Source organism: Mesocricetus auratus, unplaced genomic scaffold, assembly GCF_017639785.1.
Source record: "Mesocricetus auratus isolate SY011 unplaced genomic scaffold, BCM_Maur_2.0 Super-Scaffold_100008, whole genome shotgun sequence".
Lineage (NCBI taxonomy): Eukaryota > Metazoa > Chordata > Mammalia > Rodentia > Cricetidae > Mesocricetus > Mesocricetus auratus.
The window spans coordinates 80,333,149-80,357,425 of record NW_024429192.1 but is presented as its reverse complement, the minus strand read 5'-3'; the positions used below and the strand labels follow the sequence as shown (position 1 = coordinate 80,357,425).

The 24,277-nt window shown below is 46.4% G+C and overlaps 1 protein-coding gene across 2 annotated transcripts in view; it reads right to left on the bottom strand.

Annotated features, from left to right (window-relative positions):
* The window catches only part of Sdk1 (sidekick cell adhesion molecule 1), an 880,893-nt gene that overhangs the window by 218,141 nt on the left and 638,475 nt on the right, over positions 1 to 24,277 (bottom strand). For both annotated transcript variants that reach the window (XM_040751271.1, XM_040751272.1), the window contains exons 9-14: positions 24,062 to 24,256; positions 22,458 to 22,574; positions 21,239 to 21,406; positions 18,613 to 18,715; positions 15,076 to 15,252; positions 3,551 to 3,687 (exon numbers count right to left, since the gene is read on the bottom strand). In XM_040751271.1, coding sequence (XP_040607205.1) covers positions 3,551 to 3,687; positions 15,076 to 15,252; positions 18,613 to 18,715; positions 21,239 to 21,406; positions 22,458 to 22,574; positions 24,062 to 24,256 — 897 coding nt within the window. The remainder of the gene's footprint in view (positions 1 to 3,550; positions 3,688 to 15,075; positions 15,253 to 18,612; positions 18,716 to 21,238; positions 21,407 to 22,457; positions 22,575 to 24,061; positions 24,257 to 24,277) is intronic.

Here is a 24,277-nt window from a genome sequence, read left to right as displayed (position 1 = left end):
AAGAGACAAAAGGTAGTGCCATATGGGCCCACATACATACATACATACATACATACATACATACATACATACATACTGTGTTTATGTGTGTAGTCCCATGTGTGTACATGTGTATGTGGAGGCCAGGGTCAATATCAGGCATCATTTCCCAGTTGTCCACATTGATTTTCCAGACGAGATTTCTCACTGGGATCTGATTCATCATCCAGCTGTCTCCACTTCTCTAGCACCAGGATTACAAAGTGCTCCATCACCCTTGAATTGTTACTGTATATTCTGGAGGATAAAACTCAGGTCTCCAGGCTTGTGCATCACCTTCTTTGCTAACTGAACCTTAAGCACTGATGTATCTGACCACTTCCTTGTTGTCTGAAGTTGACGCTGATCTTTTCATGTCTGTGTTCCAGCATACAACAGACTGCCCAGTAAAGAGCAGGTGTCAATCAGCATGGATGGATGAATGGTTTCATAAAAAGCTTGCTTCTGATTTAGACAGTGTGCTTGACTGGAAAAATAAGTTTTGCCGTCAGTTGGGAAATGGCTTGTGTGATATTTTGAATCAGTGTCCATTTTGATGTCTTCCCTGATGGAAGACTACCCACAATGTCATGTTATATAGCACTTTGTTCTGAACAGAAGCATCTCATGCTGAAGAGAGGCTCCTTATGACTGAGGAAGCAAACAAGTGGGAAGTCTCAGGAAGTTCCTGAAACTTACCAGACACACATGGCCCCTACTTCCCCAAGGTTATGTAAGCACTAAAGATGGCTTAGGGGAGGAGACTCTGACCTGTTGAGCTACTTGGAAGTTGTGCAAAGAGCTCCAGGGTTCCAGCTTTTTTGTTTGTTTGGTTTTGATTTTTTGAGGCAGAGTTTATCTGTAGCTTTGGGGCCTGTCCTGGAACTCCCTCTGTAAACCAGGCTGGCCTTGAACTCACAGAGATCTGCCTGCCTCTGCCTCCCAAGTACTGGGATTAGAGGAGTGCTACTACTGCTGGGCAGGTTACAGATTTTATGTGTCATCACCCATGTTTGGTGGGTTCTGATGATGCGGCTGCATTTGAGTGGTCCCTGCTCTGTAAGTAACCCCTCAGCCATATTCCTGTGGGTGACCCCCAAACACTCACTGGTTCAACAAGCTGTACTTGGTGGTATTTTTACTGTGGTCTGTTGATGGCTCTTGACTTGGTGAGTGGATATTTGCTCACATCTCTCCAGGGATAGTGTCATGCAGCAGTCTATCCTGCCACAGATTCATTCTATCTCATCTGCTGAGCAGCTACTAAACACCAGGAACAGGAACACAGTGGAGAGCAAAACATGGCCCTTTGTCTCCAGGAGATGGATGCCTGCCGGGAGCTGTCTTTATGGTGGATATCTGTCAACTTCTGATGACAAGAACTCTGCTCCTGTCACATTCTCTCCACACATATTCTTGTCAAAGGCCATGCAGCCATGACATCCTCAGGAAAACCTTGTCTCGTGAAAGGTTATTTTAATAAATAATGCTGCCACTTCCCTCTCTGGCTGGGGATTAAATAGAGACACTGTTGTCATGCAGCCTGGCCCCAGTATTGCTTCTCTATGGAAGGAAGTTAGGTCAGAGGTCAAGGAGAGGGAAAGGCCTGACTACAAGTACCTCTCTCTTGGCTGTGTGCAAGCCTGCTCTTGTGGCTGAGGCATGAACTTAGGATCCAGAAAGTGGATCTGAAATATAGTTCTGTGGTAGAATACCTGCTTAGAACCCCATGGTGAGGAGGGCCATCCTGTGACCTTATTTAGGTTCCTCAGTGACACTTTCAGGGTAGCAGTGTCAAGCCCCATAAAAATGGTGTTTCTTGAGTATTGTAAACATTAGGAGGAGCGACTCTTCTTGAAGAAGCCTACACCCATCTTTCTTCCCAAGCACCCCACTTTCTCCTAATCTTCCTGCCTAAAATTCTATATTAACTATATTAAAATTGTCTTTTAATACATTCAGACTTTGTTTCTCACTGACTCACCCCAAAACTAGTTTCTGTGGCAAAGTCAGGAATCCTGCTTTGAGTTGAGATCCCTAAAAGATCAAAGGGAATACTCCTCAGGTGTTGATGAGGGTGGGTAGCAGTGTGTGGATGTACCTCTGTTTCTGTCACAGCTGACTACATCCCCCCATCCCTGGTGTGTGTGTCATTAAGGAAGAAACACACTGGAATATTACAGAGGCTTGGGGAAGGAGCAAGCAGGCAAAGGCATGGAGCTAGGGGAGGAGGGGAGGAAGGACAGCCCCGTTGGAGGAAGCTGCTTAAGGAAGTGGCTTGGAAGCAGGGAGGAAGACACAGGACTACTCTCTGCTCAGCACCACCTCTGTATCTGAGAAGAAACGATAGAGACCTACACATTCTGCACTGTAAAGACACACCAGTGCTCTCCACAGCATAGGAAGGAATCAGCATATACACTGTTAATGGTTGGCCTGTTCTGAGTTAACCCCTCCCAGCCCAGGTGCCCCGGGGGAGTACAAAGATGACAAGAGCAGGCTCTAACTAGACTCATGCAGTGCCTGAGTCCAGACATGCAGAGTGAAGCAAGAGGGCCAGGGCTGAAAGGAGGCACACAGACACCACAAGTCTGCGAAACCCGCTGACCTCCTGAGGAGATGAACAGCTCTGAGATGATTGACTGCCTGTCCCTCCCCCACAGGACGCATCACTGGAGATGAGAGGTAGCAGATATTTAGACAGATATTTAGGATGCTGATCCACTGTCTTCTCAGACGGCTGGCTCTCTGAACAAAGTACAGTTCTAAAGGTTCAGTTCCTGCTTCTGCTCGTGGGCTTTTGCAAGTGACAGATAGCAAGCAGCCCAGAGCTCCAGTTATAAAACCTCCCAAGAAGTAAAGACTGGCTACTGCCCACTCTGAAGTCAGTTCCAGGAGACACCATACCCTTTTCCCAATGTATGCCAGGGATGACACTGTCCCCTGGGACTCCTGAGGCAGCCTCATAGACTCAGCTATCCTGTTGGGACTGGTCTCAAGCCTAGGCCCTCTCAGGAGTCCATTAAGGATGCCTCCTCTCCCCCAGCTGCGTTGTCCTTCCGTCTCCCTAATGTACCAAGCTTTTGCTTTGCTGCCTGTGAAGTATGGTCATGTGTCTCTGTTTGCTGTGGGTCAGTGGGAAGGGCATGGCATTAAGAGCACATGAAGAAATCTGATGTCTGGGGCTGGGAGGATGGCTCTGTTAGTAAGGACACTTGCTGTGTAAGCTTGAGGACCTGAGTTCAGATTCCCAGTGCTCATGTAAAAAAGTCCAGGTGTGAAATCCTAGTGCTGTGGCAGGCAAAGACAGGAGGATCACTGGGGCTTGCTCGACACCAGCCTAGCTCCAGGCTCAGTGAGAGACCCTGTCTCAAGGGAATAAGGTAGAGAGTGATGGAGCAGAACACCAGATGTCCTCCCCTGGCCTCTGAGCTTGCACAGGCTCACCCTCATGACTCACCCCCCCCTCTCTCTCTCACACACACACACATCTGTTTTCTGTTTTGGACCAAATGTTTGTTTTGCTACTTACTGTTTTCAGAAAGTTGCACGATGTAGTAAAGGACTGGGCTGTTTCCATCAAAGGGCCGAACCCACGACAGTGTCACCGAGTGGCTATGCACAGGACTCAAGCTGGCCAGGAGGTTTTGAGGTGGGTGAGGCAACTCACTGGAGGCAGTGAAGGGAAAAGAAGAAGAAGAAAGTGAAATCAGACTGATGGGTCATCCTATGACCATGCTGCGGGGGGGGGCTGGTGTGTGCAGTTCTGGAATGAGCTGCTCTCCCTGTGGTTCCCAAAGGAACAAACAAAGCCCAGCTCTACTTCTTGTGGAATAATTGAACATCATTTGATGTTTTATGATAGTTGGTTTTAACTTGATATAACCTAGAATCATCTGGAAAGAAAGTCTCCACGAGGGACTGTCTAAGCCAGGTTGACTTATGGGCATGTCTACAGGGGACTGTCTTGATTGGCTCAATTGCTATGAGCAGACCCAGTCCATTGTGGGCAGCACTGTTCCCTGGGTTTGGATCCTGGACTGTGTATGAGTAGAGAGAGATAGCTAAGTACTAAAGCACAGCATTCGTTTATCACTGCTGACTGTGCATGCGATACAACTAGCTGCTTCAAGTTCCTGCCCCCTCGCTGTCTCCAAGATAATGGATCATAACCTGGAACCGTGAGCTAAAATAAATCCTTCCACCCCAAGTTGCTACCTGTCAAGCAATGGAAAGGAAACTAGGACAAATGTCTCCTTTAATTACTCTGCACTTTACTTTTTGAGGCAGGACCTCCCCCTGAACCTGGCTGGACCTTACTAGTTCAGCTAGGCTGGCTGACCAGCAAACTCTAGGGGTCCTCCTGTTTCTGCCTCCCCAGAGCTGGGATTTGAGGTATGCTCCCTTGCACCCAACTTTTTATGTAGGTGCTGGAGACTGTGCCCTTGAACTCAAATCCTCGTGCTTGTGCAGCGAGCCCTTTGCCAGCTGAACATTACCACCCCCACCCCTGCATTACAATATTGATGAGACACACTGTGGTTGGTGCTTTGTCTGTGCATCTAGAGGCTGACACGTAAACCCAGTGAGCCCTGTGAAGAGGAAAGTGTGTGGGTTTGGAATTTGGGGGAAATGCCTATATGCCTTCTTAGACAAATGGGCCATCTCATTTATTGACAACATGAAGTTGTATTGTCCATCTGTCTTCTGGAGGGTACTAGAGGTTTAGGGGAAGCACTCAAGAGTAAATGTGGTGAGGAAGTCAACTAAAAGCCTGTGAAGATGGTAAATAACACACTGGCAAGTGCAGATCTAACACCTAAGTTTCAAAAAAGAAGTCACTAATTTAAGACAGTCTCTGCTGGTGACAGAACAGTTTCTACCTGAACTTCCCAAACTGTTGATGTTGGGTTCAGTCTTGAATCTCTGGGGCTTGAGAGCTGGGCCTGCCCCATGACCCTTTTGCATGCTGCCTGCTAGCACACCAGGTGTCACTGAGGGGAGGGTGCCAGGTGTGACCTGTGTCACCTACTAATTTGTTCTGGGTCTCTCTTGGACATCAGTTACCAGAGAACATATGGGTCAGAACAAATGCCAACATCATGCTTAATATTTTGAAGCTTGAAGGCCCCACTCTATACTTGATTTTCTGTGTGTGTACTCATGTACATGTGTGTTCATGCATATGTGTATTCATGTACACGTGTGTTCATGTGCATGTGGGGTCACAGGTGGAAGCTGGTGTCTTCCTTAGTCATGCACCACATTATATTTCCGAGTCAGGGTTTCTGTTGAACACAGAGTTCATAGATTTGGCAGGAGTAGCTGGCCAGCAAACCCCAGGGATCTTTTCCCCCAGTGTTGGGGTTTAGGTATACACTGCTATAGTCAATTTTCCCCTTTTATTGAAAATAGAGTCTTTTTTATTTTTATTTTTATTTTTGGTTTTTCAAGACAGGGTTTCTCTGTGGCTTTGGAGGCTGTCCTGGAACTCACTCTGTAGACCAACCTGGCCTCGAACTCACAGAGATCTGCCTGCCTCTGCCTCCCGAGTGCTGGGATTAAAGGCGTGCACACCAACACCCAGCCATACTCAGTTTTTTATATGGGTGATGGGATCCAAGCTCAGGTCCTCATGCTTGAACAGTGAACACTTTACCAACTGAGCCCTCTTCCCAGTCCTCTACCCGACTCTTCCTTTAAAGATGTACGTGTGGGCCGAGGTTTAAAACTCATGTGAGAGAACTTTCCTGGCATCCCCACCACGGCTCAGAAAGAAATGCATCTATTCTATGTCAAAACCGAAGACGCTGTTTGCACTCAGCTGTGTAAGAGGTGTAGCTCTTTCACCCATGCAGCCACGTATGAGCAAACCAACATTTCTCGTGTAACCATAACTGTGCTATATATCAGCACTAAAAAGCAGGATCTTGAGCATGGGATATTATCTTGTGTTCTCTGTAACTGTGAATCAAGTTTGAAATCAGAGAAGAAGCTGATATTTCCATTTGAGTTATCTGATAACCAAACCTCCATTAGACACCAATAAACACTATTCAAACAAACAACAAGCAAGGCCAGGGTGGAAATGTTCATTCTTCCATTTTTTTTGCTTCCCCTAAGGTATTATTGGTTTGGTCTGAAACAAGACCAAAGTTGTAGAATGGTCATAAATAGAAACAAACTGTTTGTTACTTTTCTCATTGCTATGATAAAATGGAAACAAACTATTTGTTACTTTTCTTGTTGCTGTGATAAAATGTCTGACAAAGGCTACTTAAGAGGGGAAGGGTTACTTTGGCTCATAGTCGAGGGTACAGTCCAACACTGTGGGGAGGTGTGGTGGCAGGAGTGTGCTGGTCACATGGCAACCACAGTCAGGAAGCAGAGAGAGATGAATGCTGTGCTTAGCTCCATTTATCCTTTTTTATTTAGTGCAGGGATCTGGTCCATAGGATGGTGCTGCCCACAGTAAGGGTGTGTCTTCCCACCTCACTAAACATAATCTAGAAACTCACTCACAGACATGGCAAGAGTGTGCCTTCTAGGTGATTTTAGAGTCTGTCAAGTTGACAGTGTTTGTTTTTACATGAACCAAAAATAAACTTTAGTAAAAATATCCAAATAAAACTGCTGATAATAATTTTTCTGGTCTGGGATGGAACTTCCAAACCCTTGAGATATCCAGAGGGATGGGGCTATCTTAGTCACTCCTGTGGGTCTCTGGTACCATAGGAGAGGTAACTCAGCTGGGCCGTGGGTGGGTCCAGGACAAGAGATAAGCCATAGGATTGGAAGCTGGCATGTTAGCTCAATCTCTACTTCTGTGGGCTGGATGGAGGCTACAGACATTCAATAATGTGTCAACCACTCAGCCAAATAGGAAACTTCTGGTGTGTGGCTCTGCTTCCTGGCAGGTGTCATGAGGTAAGGTGTGAAAGCAAGAAGGGGGATGTGGAACCCGCCAGGCCATGCCCCATATGTCACACGCATGCATGTGTGCCTCCAGGCAGAGCACGGGAATAGTGTTACACTACAATCATGCTGATTTGGATACTCCCCAACTCTCCAGCTTATCGCTGGTCTGGTCATGATTGTTTGTTTTCTCCTTTACGAAATACTGTAATCAGAACCACAGCTCTGTGTGGAGACTTTGCAGCAGAGGGTATAGGGGAAGCCCTAGCAGGTCAGGCTTGGTAGGTGGTGTGGAAGTTCCATAGCTTCCAGCTTCTGCCTGAGGTATGGAATTGTTCTGGAGTCTATGCCCTTGACTTGTAAGGTCTGTGCTAATTCCAATTAATTAGTGTCTGAATTCCACTGCAAATATGTCTCCAATAATAGAAGTTGGTCTGACACAACAAGCATGAACTTGAAAACTAGCAGGGTTGGCCAGTGCTCCTCAGCTCCCAACAGCAGAAGAATATGCAGATAGACCAAGCTGGGAAGGCAGCATTTGCTCCAGGCCTGTCCTATATGCACATAGTAAGACCCTGAGAGTTTACAAGCGACATTTTTTCTTACATTTAGTGTGTGTGTGTGTGTGTGTGTATGCGTGCATGTGTGAGCGAATGCGTGCATGCATGCATGTGTATACATGCTTATATGTATTGTGGATATTTCTTCACGTGTTTGTGTGCATATAGAGGCCAGGGGTCAATCTTAGCTGCTTTTCTCTGTTACCCTCTGCCTTGAGACAGGGCTTTCACGAAAGCTGGGGCTCATCCATTCAGTTAGACTGGCTGACCAGTGAGCCCTCCTGTCTCTGCCATCCCAGTGCAAGGGGTTAGAGGCACATACCATTAGGGGTAGCTTTTTACGTAGGAGATGGGGACCCGAACTCAGGTCCTCATGCTTGTGCTACAAGTGTTCTACCTACTGAGGCATTCCCAGCACCAGGCCTCCTCTTCAACTTGCTGATGGTTATTTTGGGGATGAGATGTCATAAAACCTCTGAGCAACATGTCAGTAATAGATAATGTGGCTTTCATATACCCTGAATCCATCCCGGAAGATCTTATTCAATAGGAACAGACTGCATCCAAGCACTTTACTACCGACTTTAAGAGGAGGTGGGAGGTGAGGTTTTAGGGGGACTGTCAGACAGTTTTAACTGGGCAAGATTTTTGTTGTGGATATGAGGAAGATACAGCTAGAGGCATCTGGAAGAGTGCAGAGGAGGGAGAGGAAGCAGCAGTGGACTAAACATGGCCAATAGTCTGAACTGGGCCATGAGAGGAAAGAGGGGACCATAGAGCGAGAGAGGAAGAGAAGAGTGTGTGGGCAAAGGAAACCAAGAGGGACAAGAGAGAGAGGGGTCAAGAAGGCACAGAGAGCCCATGGCCTACATGGCAGAATTAAACAGGTGTTAGAAGCTGGGGGAAGGGAAAGCCAATGAGCTCGCAGGTTTAGGGTAATGGGTGGGCTGAGAAGAGCTGAGTGGAGTCACAGGTACTGAGTGAGCCTGGAGGCCAGCATGTGCTTTGGGATGCTAATAGGCACCACAGTTAGTCATATACCCTGAGTTTCTTTAGGATCTGACAAAACCAAAGACACAAGGAACAATGGAAATGGAAGCCAGTTCAGAGTCACCTTGTGATGGAAATGGAATGGAAAATTGCTGCCAAGTCCCTTACCCCACAGTATTATCAAAAATTAACAACAACCATAGTAACAGGATCTTGCACAGGGTAAGATAGACAGGAAGGGCGATATGGGGGAGGGAGGAGCAGTTTGGAACAATTGGTAAAATTGTGGTCAAAGAAGAATTGTTCCTGAAAAAGAGGACCAGGTCAGTCTTTCTCCAGCAAAAGAGCTTCGCCCCTTTGAGGCACAAATCTTGACTTGGTCAAACCCATCTTCTTCCACTTTGCTCTGAGGGGGAAGGCGAGGGGCCTGATAACTTTGGGGGATAGCGTTAAATCATTCCCTCCTTATTATGTCTTTGTCAGAAGTAGTTTTATTGTCAGAAGTAGTTTTATTGAAAGAAACCTCTCTTGCTGCCTCAGGGTCTGATTCTTCTAGTCAGCTCAGTAAATTAGATTTTCTCTGTACTTTGTGCTCCTAAGAATTAGTCTCTGATTACAGGATGAGTCAGGTGATGCTAATTGGGTCTTTAAATGATCTAACAATTAATCAATCCATAAAGCCTTAGGAAACTGATCTTTCTGGTGTGTTCAACCGGGCAAGATACTTGGGGAGGCACGGAGTCACCCCAGGACAGAGAGTTCCTGCCACTATAGAACCAGCAAACTAGAGGCAAAGACAGGATTAAAACTCAAGGTGACAATGGTTTTTTTCTTGTTTGTTTTTTGTCTTTGAGACAGGGCCTCAGGCAGCCCAGACTGGCTTTTAATTTGCAATGTGGTCAAGAATGATCTGTGTGTGTATGGTGTATGGGTGTATATGCATGCTTGCATGTGTGTGCGAATGTGTGTATTGTGTGCACGTGAATGTGGAGGCCTGAGGCTGACCTCAGGTGTCTTCCTTGATTATACTCCACTTTATTCACAGAGACAGGATCTCTCATTTGAACTGGGAACACACCGATTTTGGCTAGTCTAGCTATCCAGCCTGTCCCGGGCATTCCCTATCACTATCTTCAGGGTGCTAAATCTACAGACAGGCCACAATGGCCAGGCAGCTTTTGCAGAGGCACAGCACTTTATTCATTGATTTGTTCCTCCATGTACCCTCTTTGAAACAGTCTCACGTATTGTATCCTAGGCTGGCTTTGAACTCGTTGTGTGGTTGAGACACTCTGAGCTTCTAATCCTCTTGCCTCCCTACACCCCTCCCCATGCTTGGATTACAGACACTTACTATCACCAACCACATCCAGTTTTATTCTGCCCTGGGAATTGAACCCAGAGCTTTGTGCATGCCTGGCAGGCACTCTGCCAACTGAGCTCCAGCCGCAGCCTAACCTTGGACTTTGAATCCTGGTGTTTACATCTTCCTAGTATTGGGATTACAAGTGAGTACTACCAAACCTGGTTTTATCCCATGCTGAGGATTGAACTCAGGGTCTCATGTGTTCTGGGCAAGCATTCTACAAACTGAACTACAATTCTAGCCTTCAAGGTGACAATGTCTAATGATAAAGATCCCTGAATCTAATGTATAGGACATGTTGCCGAAATGTCTGGAGTTTCAGAGAGAGGGTTAGGTCAGAGCCTACATACATTGCTTGTCCTGGATGACACAAAATATAGCCTCCTGTTTTAACTTAGTAAGTGGGGTAAGGCTTATTTAGACATTCATTGGACACCTACTATATGTTTGTTTGAGGCAGGCACTGGGAGCTCAATGCAGGAGTCACCTTTCTATGTCAGATGGTCAGGAGGAACTTGTTAAAGTAGCATAGTCTCAGGGATGGAAGCTCCCAGCTTCGAGGCAGAGACCTGGGACATGAGAGGCAATGCTGCTCTGTTTTGAGGTGGAAAGGAAACCAGAGGAGCTTTAAATTCTTGAGAGTCCCTCTTCCACTGGGCTTAACACAGAACTGGAGAAACACTGGCTGATTCCATTCTATCATAGTCCTGTGAGGTCAGTGCCACCATGTCCAGTCTGTAAGCTGTACCACCCGAGGTAGAGGAGCAAGACAACATGCCTGAAGTCCCACAGTAAGGTGGGAAGGATGCCTGGTCAGTCTGGCTCATGGGGGCTCTGCTGTAGTCAGCAGCCTTGCTACCAGTGTTGTGGGCTCATGCCAGCCAGCATCCTCAGTGGAGGCAACACGTAGTACTGAAATGGTCAACCACGGAGCAAATGAGCATGGCCACACCCCACTGGATGGTCTATCTTTTAAAAGCACACTTCAAATATTCTCAATACATAAATACTGTGTGTGTGTGTGTCTGTGCGTGCTCACGCACACACACACGCTCGCGAGCACATGCACACACATATGTAGAAGGGCAGACGCCAACCTTAGATACTGTACTTTAGGAGCTGTTGACATTTTTACTTGTGAGATGGGGTCTTTATTTGATCTGGAGATCACCATTTAGTCTGGACTGGGTGACCAGTGAGCTCCAGGGACCCTCCTGTCTCTGCCTCACCAGCACTGCCACTACAAGTGTGTACTACCATGCCTGTCTTTTTTCTTTAATGTGGGTTCCAGGGATCAAACTCTGGTCCTTGTGCTTGCAAGGTAAGGACTTTACTGACCCATCCATCTCCCCAGCCCTAACTCCTGTATTTAACAAAGCGGCTTTTAACTGGAGTGGAGGGAATGGAGGAATCAGCTCTCTTATGCTTTTGAAGGACACCACTGTTCAGCCTTAAGTGCATCTCAGTCCTTTGGCAATATTCATTTCTTTCTTTCTTATTTATTTATCTGCTATCTGAGTAATCGTGGAAATGTGGCAGAGCTGGAACAGAAGTTTCTCTCAGAAGCTTTTGATGCTCTACATTCTTGAATTGTTTCTGTTATCATCGCCCTGGCCATCACTGGTGCCGTGGTGTCCCCAGTCTTTATAGGTGTGTGTGTGTGTGGTTTATGTGTATGTGTGCAAGCACATGGGCCTGTGGAGACCAGAGCACAGCTTGTACAATGTGAACTCTTTCCTCCCACGTTTCTGTCAGATATGGGGATTGAACTTGGGCCACTAGGCTTGTGTGGCAGGCACCTTTACTCACTGAGTCAGCCCACTGTCCCTTACCATCTTGTTTTTTTTGTTGTTGTTGTTGTTTTTTGTTTTTGGAGATAGGGTCTCTCATTGAACCTGGAGCTTAATAATTCAGCTCGATTAGCTGACCAGTGAGCTCTTGGGACTGTACTGTCCCTACCTCCCCAGTATTTCATTAAGGCATTGGAAATCTATATGTAGGTCCTCATACCCACCTGGCAAGCATTTTATTGACTGAACCATCTCCCCCATTCCAAGAGCTCTTTGGATATAAAGATGTATCACTCTCCCCATTCATTCCGACTTGGAAGAGTACCGTGTTTATTACACCAGCAATTCCCAGGGGCCAGCAGCCTTCCAAATCAGTTCTGCAGCCCATGGCACCCTAATTGGCTTGAATCACAGATCTGCAAATATTTCTATCTTTAGCGATGAGGTGTTTCACCATTGCAGAAAGCCTATTATTTTATACGTACAGCAACATTTGCTGAAAAATGTATTTTACTTAGAGGAAATCAAATAAGTAAATAGTGGGGAAGATATGTAAATCAGCAGAACATAAAAATGGCTCAGAATAAAAAGAACATGCTATATTGGAAGTATGCAATTGGGCTGTTGCTGACGGAGCCTTTATGAACTGCTAACACTTATTTATTTGATACCCAGACTGGATGATCTAAGTGTTCTCAAAGGTAGTTTTAAAAAAATGTGAATAGTATGGAGAATTATGCAGATTCACTGGCTATGTTCTCCAGTATCATCAAAAAGATTTTTTAAAAATCATGAGCTGAGTGGGGGCAGTGGAGCTGGGCTTTTGATAGACAGTGGGGGCCTGTATGCTTATTCCTGACACACCCTGAAGGTAAAAGAAGAGTGGAGGTCAGAAAACAGTCTAAAACTCATACTCATTAATGTGTTCCTACATGCCTTCAGCCAACAACCAGCCATTGTGCATTTATTGAGCATCTCTTGTATGCCAGGTACCTGGAATGCAAACATTTATGGTTAAGGGACTTCTGGGAGGGGTGGGCTTGAGATAGTAGCGTTGTCTCTCCTAGTGTGGTTGATGTTATGAATGAGGATGGGTCAGGACATAATTAGGAGGCACTTGTGACCGAATGGCAGGAAATCATGGGGCTGAATGCTAAAGGATATAGAAGCCCTTGGGTGACACTGACAGAAGACACAAGCCACACCATGGAGATAGCATGGGTCTGAGGACGGGGTGGGACAGAGAGAGCACAGTGATCTGAGGGCTTCAACACTGAAGGGTGGGATAGAGGAAACCCTGGCTGTCCAAGGCTGCTCTCAAGGTCTACCCTGGGCTCCAGGTCCAAATGGGCCTCAAGGCTGCTCTTCTCAGAGTCTATCCTGGGCTCCAGGTTCTCATGGTTATCTGTGGTGACCTTGTTCCCCAGGGAAGACCAGCACCTAAGGAGAATTGGAGACACCCTGGAGAGGGCAGATAGAATGGGATTGTTCCAGTTTCAGTTTCAGAATATACAGTAGGCTTTCTGCACTGGGTACTATAAATCATTAACACTATTAATACATTCTCTCTCTCTCTTTCTCTCTCTCTGTGTGTGCGCTCGCGCGCGTGCATGCGTGTGTGCGTGCATGCATGTGGAAGCTACATGTTGACATCAGGTATCTTCCTCGATCACTCTCTACTTCATTATTTGAGACATCATCTATTACTTAACCTATGCTAATCAGTTCTGCTAAACTGACTGGCTATCAAGTCCCAAGGGTCTACCTGTCTGTGCCTCTCTAGTGCTGGGATTATAAGTGCAGATTTTTCCAAGCTTTTAATATTATTGTTGCAGATCTAATCTTGATGTGTGCATACATGTATGCATGGCAGGCACTTTACCCCTGGAGCCACACAGCTGCAATTACAGGCAGTCATGAGATGCCAATGTGGGGCACTGAGATCTGAACTCAGTCCTCTTCAAGAGCAGCAAGTTTTTTTTTTTTTTAACTGCTAAGCCACCTCTCCAGCGTGTTCATTGACCTTTTAAAGTCCTTTGATCTAGGGATCTTATGTTTGTTCATTCTTGAGTGCACGGGACATACACAGAAGGCCTAGCGTGGTTCTTTGCAGACATTCTCTTCACTCTTAATCCCTTCAGCAGGTACTGGGGACTCAAAGATAAATGAGGCTTGGCTGGGTGCAAAGTGTTCTGATGCTATTTTTAGGGGCTGCTCTCTGTGTTCAGAATCCTTTCTGCATCACGGTGGGGTAGAGCTGTGAGAAAAGCCTCTCACAGTTGTCTTCTGATGGCCCAGTATGCATCACGGTGGCAGGGACAAATGGACAGATGGACAGATGGGCATCATGTGCTGGCTTCTGGCGACCATGAAACTTTGATTCTTTCTTTGCTGGTTGTATTTTGTGCTCATATGCTCAGGGGTTTTCTGGGAGGGCACATTTTTATAAAGCAACTAACTACACGTTGGAAAAGTGGTTGTTGCCTTTCAGCTTCCGGCTCTGTGAGCAGAGAGGTTGCCGAGGAAGGAGAACACAGCAGCCATTAATGGCTCCAACCAGGACCCATAGGGAGGTCTGGGTTGGAAGCAATGGAACATTTGCTAGCTTTCTTAAGCCAAAGACTTAATGGAGGTGTGGTCTGGGGCTGGTTTAACTTGGAGATCTAGTTGGCTGCCTGGCTCTGGATAGGCTGACCTGACATTCCACCATTCAGAAACTCTGAAGCACAATTACATGGAACTCATCACTACTTAATGGCAGTGATGCAAACATCCTTCACGACAGGGTGTCTATGCAGGAAAAGTGAAGGATCCATGGGGACAATGACCTATGGTCAAACCATCTGTGCAAGCATGAAACATGTTGATTTTGAAGCCGTATAAATGGGAAAAGGGAGAAGAGAAGAGAAGGGAGCAAAGGAAGTGGGAGGAGGAAAACACTGGAAGAAAGAAGGGACGGAGGAGATGGATTGGTTGCTGAAGTGCTTGCCTTGTAAGCATGAAGGCGTGAGTTTGATTCCCCAGAACCCGAACGACAATGTTGCATGTGACGGCACACGCTTGTCATTGCGGCCCTGTGGAGGGGGCGACAGGCAGATTTCTGGGGCTCCCTGGCCAGCCAGACTAGCCATACCAGAAAGTTCCAGGCAAAATGGAAGACCCTGTCTCAAACCACAAGGTGTGCAGCTCCTGACCTCTGACCTCCTCACCTCTCACCCCATGTGCAACATATGCATACACACACCCCTCCAAACATGCATGCACACACGTGCACACACATATGTGGGTGAGAAAAGGAGGTAAAAAGGAACGACCCTGCCATCATGCACAGCTGAATGGTGGGATGTGCTGGCCTCAGGCTGATAGTGTGCCGTGGCAGTCCTGTAGGAGGGCGTGGGCCAAGAAATGCAGAGACCGGGAGAGGTTCAGTACTCACATCACTTCCAGCCTCGCCGTTCGGGAGTCGTTCCCTCCCTCAGATACAATTTCACAGGTGTAGTCCCCGATGTCCCCTGACCACGTTTGGCTAATGAGAAGGGACCCGTCCTTCTCCACCACGATTCTCGAACTGCTGGATGGTGTGATGACCATGTTGTCCTTTTTCCAAACGTAGCTGTGGCCAAGCAGAGAGTTCATCACAAAAGCTACAGGAGCAGGATTCCCACCCCTTTCTTGACAGCAAAGAGCAAACAGTTGGTGAATCGGAGTAAAATGTAAACATTACTGAGTTACACTTTTTAAAAATATGAGTTTGGGGCTGGAGAAATGGCTCAGTGGTTAAGCGTGTGTCCTGCCCTTCTAGATGACCCAAGTTTGGTTCCCAGCACCCAGGTCAGCTGTGGGGGTTGGGCACCTCCTTCTGACCTCTTTGGGCAATTGCACTCATGTAGCATACATTCTCTCTCTCGCTCTCTCTCTCTCTCTCTCTCTCTCTCTCTCTCTCTCTCTCTCTCTCTCACACACACACACACACACATAAAAACAAACCTTTTAAAAAGGTGAGTCTTTTGGTTTGGTGGGGGCAGGCAGATACCTTGAACAATACACAAAAGCTATTGTTAACTCAGTGTCTAAAACAGGACAATGATGGCTGGAGGGCTTGCCTTCATTAAAAAACACCCAAGTTTAATTCCCAGAATCCACGTAAAAAGTCTGGGGATGATGGCACACACTAGTAGTTTCAGCACGAGGGAAACAAAGACAGGTAGATTGATGGGGGGGGGGGAAATCACTGACACCCACCCCCAGTTTAGTCTAGCTGATGAGCTCCTGGTTATGTGAGAGACCCTGTTTCAAAACAAGATGGAGGATCTGGACAACAGCTCAGGGGACAAAATGCTTTCTATAGAAGCACTAATACTGGAATTCAGCTCTCCAGCACCCACAAATAGGCCAGTGGCCCGCCTATAATCCATGCACTCAGAGGAAAAGATGGGATCCCCAGAGCAAGCTGACTGCTGACTAGCTGAGTCGGGTTTAGCAAAAGACCTCACCTCTGTAAATGAAATGGAGATTCATAAACAGCACCCATCTCTGGCCTCCCCTTGTATGTGCAGGCAGGTATACATGCACCTGCACATGTATATGCTTATGCACTTGGGAACATACATGCATACATGCATATATACATACATACATATATACATACATACATACACACATATACACACACAAAGAAAACAGAACAAAACAAAGCAAACAAACAAAAACCCAAAACCCAACAACAAAATCCAAGGTAGATAGTACTTAAGGAATTACACTCAAGGTACTATCTGGCCTACACACACACACACACACACACACACACACACACACACACACACACACACACACACACACACCTGTATACAAGTGCACCACAGATGTACTATTCCTAACACATGCAACAAACTAAATCCCCAAATATGACAATGAATATCCGTCTGAGTGTGTCTGGGAGACAAGGACTCTGTGGGTCAGAGGCACAGCTGTTACCTACTGAACTGCACCCACACAGCTTTCCTGCCTCAGTAATGGCTGCTTAAGACTCCCAGAGAGGCGGTCTCCTGAGAAAAGCTTAGTGCTCTTGTAACTGTCCTGCTAAAGTCCCACTACTCTGGTCAGGCTGTCTCTGATGTCACCTTTCTTCTTCATTTAATCTTTATGGCCATTTTAGCACATTTTTCTTTTCCAATATAGACTCAATTATGAGCCTGTCCAGCCCTAAATGTCTCTGGGCAGGGCCCCTACTGACGGCTGGATGAGATGAAAGTGCTGGTTTTTCTTTATTAGAATAATTTGATCACATTTTCAGAATGTACTGGCCCTTTCTGCCCTGCATATTCACAGTACAAACTTTTGTGAATTAGTCACAGGAGGTCACCCTGCAACACAAGAGCCAACAGCGAAAAGCTCACTCGAAGAGAAAGATAGATTGCCCTATATAGACTGGGGCCCTTGAAAGTGGGGATGGCCCAGTTCTTCCCAGAAAGGGGGACTCAGTGCTTCAAAGGAACCATCCAAGGGGATATTTCTCAGCCCTTGGAGCACTGTTTGAAATCACACCCTGCCACCTTTACAATGGATGGATTCTCTAGGTGTGAAAGAGATCTCTGGGTAGGCCTCCCAGGGTCCCCTAGGTAACCTTTAACTTGTTGCTTCCTGTGTGTTCCTTTGGGCTTTGCATCTGATGTTCTTGTAATTAACTAGCACTTGTATTCCAGTCCTGGAGGCTCTGAGGAGTCAGGTGGGGATGCAGAAATGAATGGTTTGCCTAACATCTGCCCTGAAGGGTCAAGTGTCTGAACCTAGTCCTCAGTGCACGCTTCAACAGTCATCTCCTCTGCTCACTGTCAACTCCAATTCCATCCTTTTGGCTAAATGCAGCATTTTAGAACTAAGGCAGGACGAGGATGCTGTGTGATGTATTTCTCTCCATCTCACCTATTCATTTATTTTCAGGGTTGAGTCTGAAAAGTCACAACTATTCTGCTCTTTGACACAAAGCTCACTGCTGAGGGTCACCTGTCTGCAGTCAGGCCCTTACCTAAAGTGGCCTGTTTTTGGATTTTGTTTTGTTTGTTTTGGTTTTGAGATAGAGTCTCACTGTGTAGCCCTAGATAGATTATAACTCGGTATATACACCAGGCTGGCTTCCAACTCACAGAGATCCCTGTCTCTGCTTCCCTAGTGCTGGGATTAAACGTGTGTGCTACCATGCCTGGTTTGTTTTTGTCTTTGTGTTGAGATGGTTTCCTGTAACCAAGGCTGCCTTGAATCATCATGAGTCTGGGAACAACCTTCAATTTCTTATGCTCCTGTCTCCACTTCTGGAGTTCTGGGATTAGAGGCATACACCCCCAAACCCAGTGTATGCAGTGCTGGAGATAGAACCCAGGGCTTCATGTATGCTAGGCAAGCACTCTAAAACTTAGCCACATGCCTAGCCCGTGTCACAATTATCATCTTCAGCTTCCAGTCTACAGGATGTCCCACTTGGCATTAGAGAATCTCTAAGCCCCCTGGTTCCTTCCTCTGTGTTTCTTTTACTGCCTTGAACACCCACACACCTTTCTTCTGCCTGCTATACAGAAAAACCAACCTTGCAGGATGGAAAACCCCTCCTGAGCATTGCAGAGCTCCCATGTCAACACCATTGAAATCCTATTCCATCCCTCTGGATTTTTGTCTCATTAAGTATCAGTCCCCGACAAGAGCATTTTACAGACAGTGTATTAACCTTGGCAGGAAAATCACAAAAAGCTGTATTGAAGCCATGGAGTGGAGCATAGCCCACTGTAAATAATGCATAAGGCTGGAGTGGAAGACTGATTCCTGTGATTAATGATGGAGCCTGCCACTGGGAGATGGCATCATCAGGGATTGGCTGCTAAAATTGAAGACCCCCCCAAACTCTCCCTTCTCATCTCAACTTTCCCTTCATTAACCCAAGGAATCTTAACAAGTCCTAAAGAATGAGAACAGTGGGAGCAACCGGAGAGTGGTCCGAGGGTCGTGGGTGGCTCCGCAGCACAGGGTGGCTGTCGTCCCCTTAATCACTACTCGGTCCTCTGGAGGGTGAACGATGGACGTTCGATCTGAAACAACACAAGTCACAGCCCGATGAAATCACCAGTGTGCTTGTCTTGCCCTCAGGGGATAATGAATTGGTCATCTGACATCAAAGCCTCTGAATTCCCTCTTATCTCGGTAAAACGGGTGTAAATGGAAGCGCTCAGTGATGTTCAGGGAATGGAAAACAAGCCTTTCTATGTGGCAGGAAAGTCAGTTAATCCACCCACTCCCAAGTCATCCCGGGCCTCCAGACTCTCCAGAAGAGAGAAAGATTTTGTGCAAATGCTTAGGCGTTCCCTGCAGCAGGTTAGCGTCTGGACTTTTAGGAGTGTCTCCGTGTGTTTGAGGATGTGTGAGGTCAGTCTTAGGGGTGGTTCCTCTGAGGCTGTCCACCTTGTTTTTGTGACAGGGTCTCTCACTGGCCTGGAACTCACCAAGTAGGGTAGGCTTGCTGGTCAGTGAACTCCAAGTATCTGCCCATGGAATGACAGGCATACGCCATGGCTCTGAGCTCTTGTATGTGGGTTCTGGGGATCAAAATCAGGTCCTCATGCTTATAAGTTAGTACTTGACTGTCTGAGCTGTCTTTCTGGCCTAATGTCTATCATTCTAGTTACTAGGGAGGCTGAGACAGGAAGATCACAAATTCTAGGCCAGCTTGGACTCTGGGGTGAGTTCATGGTCAACAAATTACAGAGTATGTTGAAGAGCAGCCTAGGAAACACACTGAGATTCTATTTCTAAAGAAAAAGCAAAAAGAGGACTGGGGACATAGCTCAGCAGTCAAAGTCCTAGGTTTAATCCCTGGTACTGTAAAATAATACACAGGTAAATAAATAGTATATAAATAAAATCAAAATTCTTTGCTAAGACAACTATTGTCTTAATTGTTCTAGTGTCCACACAGCTCCTGTGACTTTGGAAGGTGTTTTTACTTGTGCAGAGTGGTTTAATCAAGAGCAAACTTGTGACGACTGTCATTACTCCTAATTCTTGAGCCCGAGCGTGGATGTCCAGGCCCACTGTGAATCGCCTAGGACCACACAGCTGGTGAGAGACAGAGCCCATTGGCTGCCCCGCATCTGAGGATTCCAGAACCTACAGCTACTACTGCAGATGCCAGCCTCTCCACAGTCAGCCTGTGCTATGCTGGCACATACCTGCCAGGGGACACCACTCTGTGAGTCCCAGGGTTTCACTAGAGGCCCAGCATGGTGGCTTGCCAGCTATGAGTCAGGAAAGGTTTCTGAGTCTTCTGGTCTTTGTCTGTGGGAGGGCATGCGACTCTTCCAAGCAACTCGACTGAGAAGCCTGGCTGACTCTACAGGCCACTGAGCTGACTTACTGTCCTTAGCAGATCCATGGAACTTTCTGGAGAGTGGTCTATGGGGAGACAGACCTCACTTTTTCCTTTTCCACAAGCTTGAAAATGAGAAGCTAATGTTTCCCATGCATCAAATGTGGCTGGCTCCAATATCCAAACATAACAAAACCTCTTTTGTAGTACTTTGCCAATATGTAGGAATTTAAATAAATTGGAAGAAAAAAGTTGTCACATGTCAGCTATCTTGTACATCAGGTATTTATATTATGATTCATAACAGTAGCAAAATTACAGCTATGAAGTAGCAACACAGTCATTTTAGGGCTGGTGGTCACCACAACATGAGGGACTGTATTGAAGGGTCTCAGCATTAGGAAGGTTGAGAACCACTGCACTAGAGGTCGGGGCCATTTGGTGTTTGGATAGTCATGTTACAGAAAATAATTCTTTCATATATCAAGGACCAGTGACCTACAATGAGGATGACAAAATCTGGAGGAGCAAAGACATCCCTATACTGTTTGCTTCTACTGTACAAGAAATATCCCTTTTTAATTTATATAGTTGATACTATATAGTGCAGAAAAAATACTTTCTGTTGTGTGTGCACACATGTGAACATGTGTGCACATGCATATGTATGTGTGCATGCAGAGGCCAGAGGTCTTTCTTAACAACTCTCTACTTTATTTCACGAGGCAGAGTCCTCACTTTACCTGGAGCACCAGATGAGACTGGCTGGCAGTGAACCCCAGGAATCCTCCTGTGTCTGTCCCTGTAGCACTGGGGTTACAAGTATATGCCTGGTGGGTACTAGGGATCAAACTCATGTCCTCATGATTCCATACCAAGAATTTTAGTGACTGAACAATCTTCTTAGTCCCCAAAATACTTTTTTTAAGGATATCAATGACTGATTAAATTTTCTTATAAAATTAATCAAAACATTGCTTTAGCAATTCTAGCCAACTGGGTATTTTAAAAAGTCGATCTGTTACGGCTCTTGAAATAGCACCACTGACTCTCTGGATATGTTTCCTAATTATTCTTTCAGAAACAGAAAATTTAATTGCTCAACAGATTTCTATAAATTAGTTGTAAAAATAATCATTTTTGTTGAACCAAGTGAGAAAAATCTAAGGGGTATTGGCATCCTCGGGACACAGATGACAGGGTGTTGAGAGCAGGGTTTAATAGCAGGTTCTGGGAGAATGGTCCTTACTCCAAACAGTGAGCATGGCAGATGCGTTCACAGAGGCCTCGGTATTGGCTGCATAGCAGGTATAGTTGCCAGCATCCTGGATGAAGACGGGGACTATCCTCAGTCCCCCAGATTCCAGCAGCATGAACCTAGGAATCCGGACAGAGCCACTGGCCAGAATGAGGTTCCCTGAAGAGCAGAAGAGGAGAGAGAGCTGTTAGAGGCACAGTAGCCAGCAGGGAAGGAGAGGGTGGCTGGCACAGCCGACAAGATGATAATCCAAGCAAAGCGAACATTGTTCATGTACCATAGCTGAAGCGTTTTCCCACCACCAGCAGGATCTCCAGCACCAGGAGCTCCTAATTACCCAGCACTGTGAGGTCTTGTTAAACAGATTCTGATCTGTGTACGGGATCCTTACCTGCGGATGACACTTCTTATGCTTACTTCACATTTAGGGCTTAATATCTTCAGGAGCCCCAGTGGGCAGAAGGCACTCACTGCGGCCTTGTGTGAAGGAGAGTCATATTCACACAGTCATTAATGCTCTCTAATTTCCACGGACTTTTCTTTTTTTTTTAATAGTATGTGTGTAAGGCAGTGGTTCTCAACCTTCCTGATGCTGCAACCCTTTAATACAGTTCCTTGTGTTGTAATTTTACTACTGTTATGAATCGCAATGTAAACATCTTATTTTCTGATGGCTTTGGGCGACTCTTGTGAAAGGGTCATTCAAACCCCAAGGGGTTGAGAAACACTGGTTTATGAGGTGTTTGGTGTGTGCAGGTGTGCATGTGTATATATACAAGTTCATATGTACACGGTATGAACATATGTAGAGGCTGTCCATTTTTAAAGGCAGAGTTTATGGCTGGGAACTGGGGTTCACCAAATGGGCTAGACTGTTTGGCCACAAGCCCCAGGGAACCTCCTACCTCTCTTTTCCTTGTGCCAGGATGGAGGTGCACAGTTGTTTACATGGGCACTGGTGACTGAACTCACATTTTCATGCTCGTGTCCCAAACACTTTACTGACTGAACCATTGTTTTTCAGTCCCCAAGTTATCTAGAAGCCCAGGGTCGCCTGTCTCATTCACACTGCACCTTGGCATCTAGCCCCTGGTGGAGGCAAATAAGTGTCATTCAGTCTTCACTGAGTGAATGAGTGAGAAGAAAAAAAAAATCACAGCCAACATTCCAGTGTTTTCCACGCCAGCCATGCACCTGCAGAGCCACCTACCTCTCTTCCATGTGATGGCGGGTTTGGGGGCCCCAGACACCTCACACTTCAGGACAGCTGTCATTCCGTCTGTGACTGTGGTGTCCACTGGACGCTGAGTGAAGGCAGGAGCAATATCTGTGGGGAGAGAGTTGTGGCTTGTCTCTGAGAAGTCTGCCTGGGAATCCACACAGAGCTTGCAGGACCAATCAGAGGGAAGGGCACTAAATCAAAACAATAGTAGTCACTCTGGAGTGGCCTCTACCTGTGCCACTAGGAACTACCCATTGTTGCTGAGCGTCTAAAGGGGAGTGGATGCTCTTTGCCAAGTTCAGAGGCCCAGGAAGCACATTTATCTACAGAAACCAACTGGCTCTGTCCTTTGGGTGACAGTCTGTATCAACTATGGGATGGCATGTTCACACCTCCAAAGGGTATTCTGAAAGCTGACATACAGGTTTAAGAACCCCTGTCCCACGCTGTGGCTTCTTCTTGTTCTTGGGGAAAGGCCGGAAGTGTGAGGGCCTCACAGCCCCAAGCGAGAGGAATGAGACAGGCGTGTGCTGGAATAAAATGCAGCCAGTGTTCCAGAGTTCCAGTCCAGCCACACTGCTGCAGATACCTCACACAATGCTCCCACTCACTCCTGCAAGTTTACACCTCTGTGCTATGTAGCTGTGACAGAGACCATCCCCTCTACAGCCTTACAGCATCTATTACTAGACCCTTCAGAGAGGAACAAGTAAACAACAAACAAACTCAGACTACCTAGTCAGTCTGCATCATAACATCCTGGCCATAGCTGCAAGGTGGGTTTTAAATAATGCCAAAGAATACAAACTAAGTTTCTGGCTTAAACATCCGATATTATTGCAAACGCCTGGCACAAGATTGGTTTCCTATGTTCTGCAGTGGAGGGCAAATGTGACTCCTGGAAAGGGTCAAGGACAGTGACCTCCCAAGTTTACCAAAACACACAAGTGCATTTTAAGGACTCAGCTGTCTCTTCCCACGCAGCAGGGAGGCACCAGTCCCATGCACGCGCGGCCTCACTCCCCAGTGCTGCTCACACCCGCGATATCAGCACTTTGCCTCTAAAAAAGGGCAAACTTGAAAGGTGCAATTCCATAACCACTAAACTCTACTTCATTTCAGAAGAACAATGTTACGGCTGTGGGAGATTAGAAAGAAAACCCACAGATACAGTGAGAACCTGTACTTTTATTTTATTTTTCAAAGACAGGGTGCCAAGGTGTTTCTGCTAATGGGGTAATAAAAGAAACCCACAAAAGAACTATAATTGTTCAATAAAACTAAAGTAGAGAATGAATATTTTTTTAAAACAGAGGAAAAAGATCAAAAGAAGATTAAGAGTGAGCTACATACTGGATTAGTCTTTCTGATTCTGCCTGGGCAGGGGACAGAAATATTTTTCTATGTGTCTAAAAAGGAAGATTTTTTTTTAAACAAAGAGCAGGGCTTTGCCTAGGTCATAGCTCTCCTTAACTCACCCCTCATCACAGGGCTCTGTCCCTTCATCATTCCAGGGGCTGACACAACGCTACTACCCTGTGTACTGGGCAGCTCTGACCGGAAGGTTGGCCATGATAATGTGTGTTACTCACTGGTCACGTCCAGGTAGGTGTGGGTCTGGATCTCCCCTCCTTCATTACTGGCGAAGCACTGGAAGATTCCAGAGTCTTCTGGGCTCAGCTTCTGAATGTGCAGGCTTCCGCTGGGGAGTACTCTGTACCTCGGGTTCTGGAGCTTGCTCAGGGGGACAGCATCTTTGTACCACTGGAGGGTGGGAAGAGGAACCCCTGGATAGGAATGGAGGACAA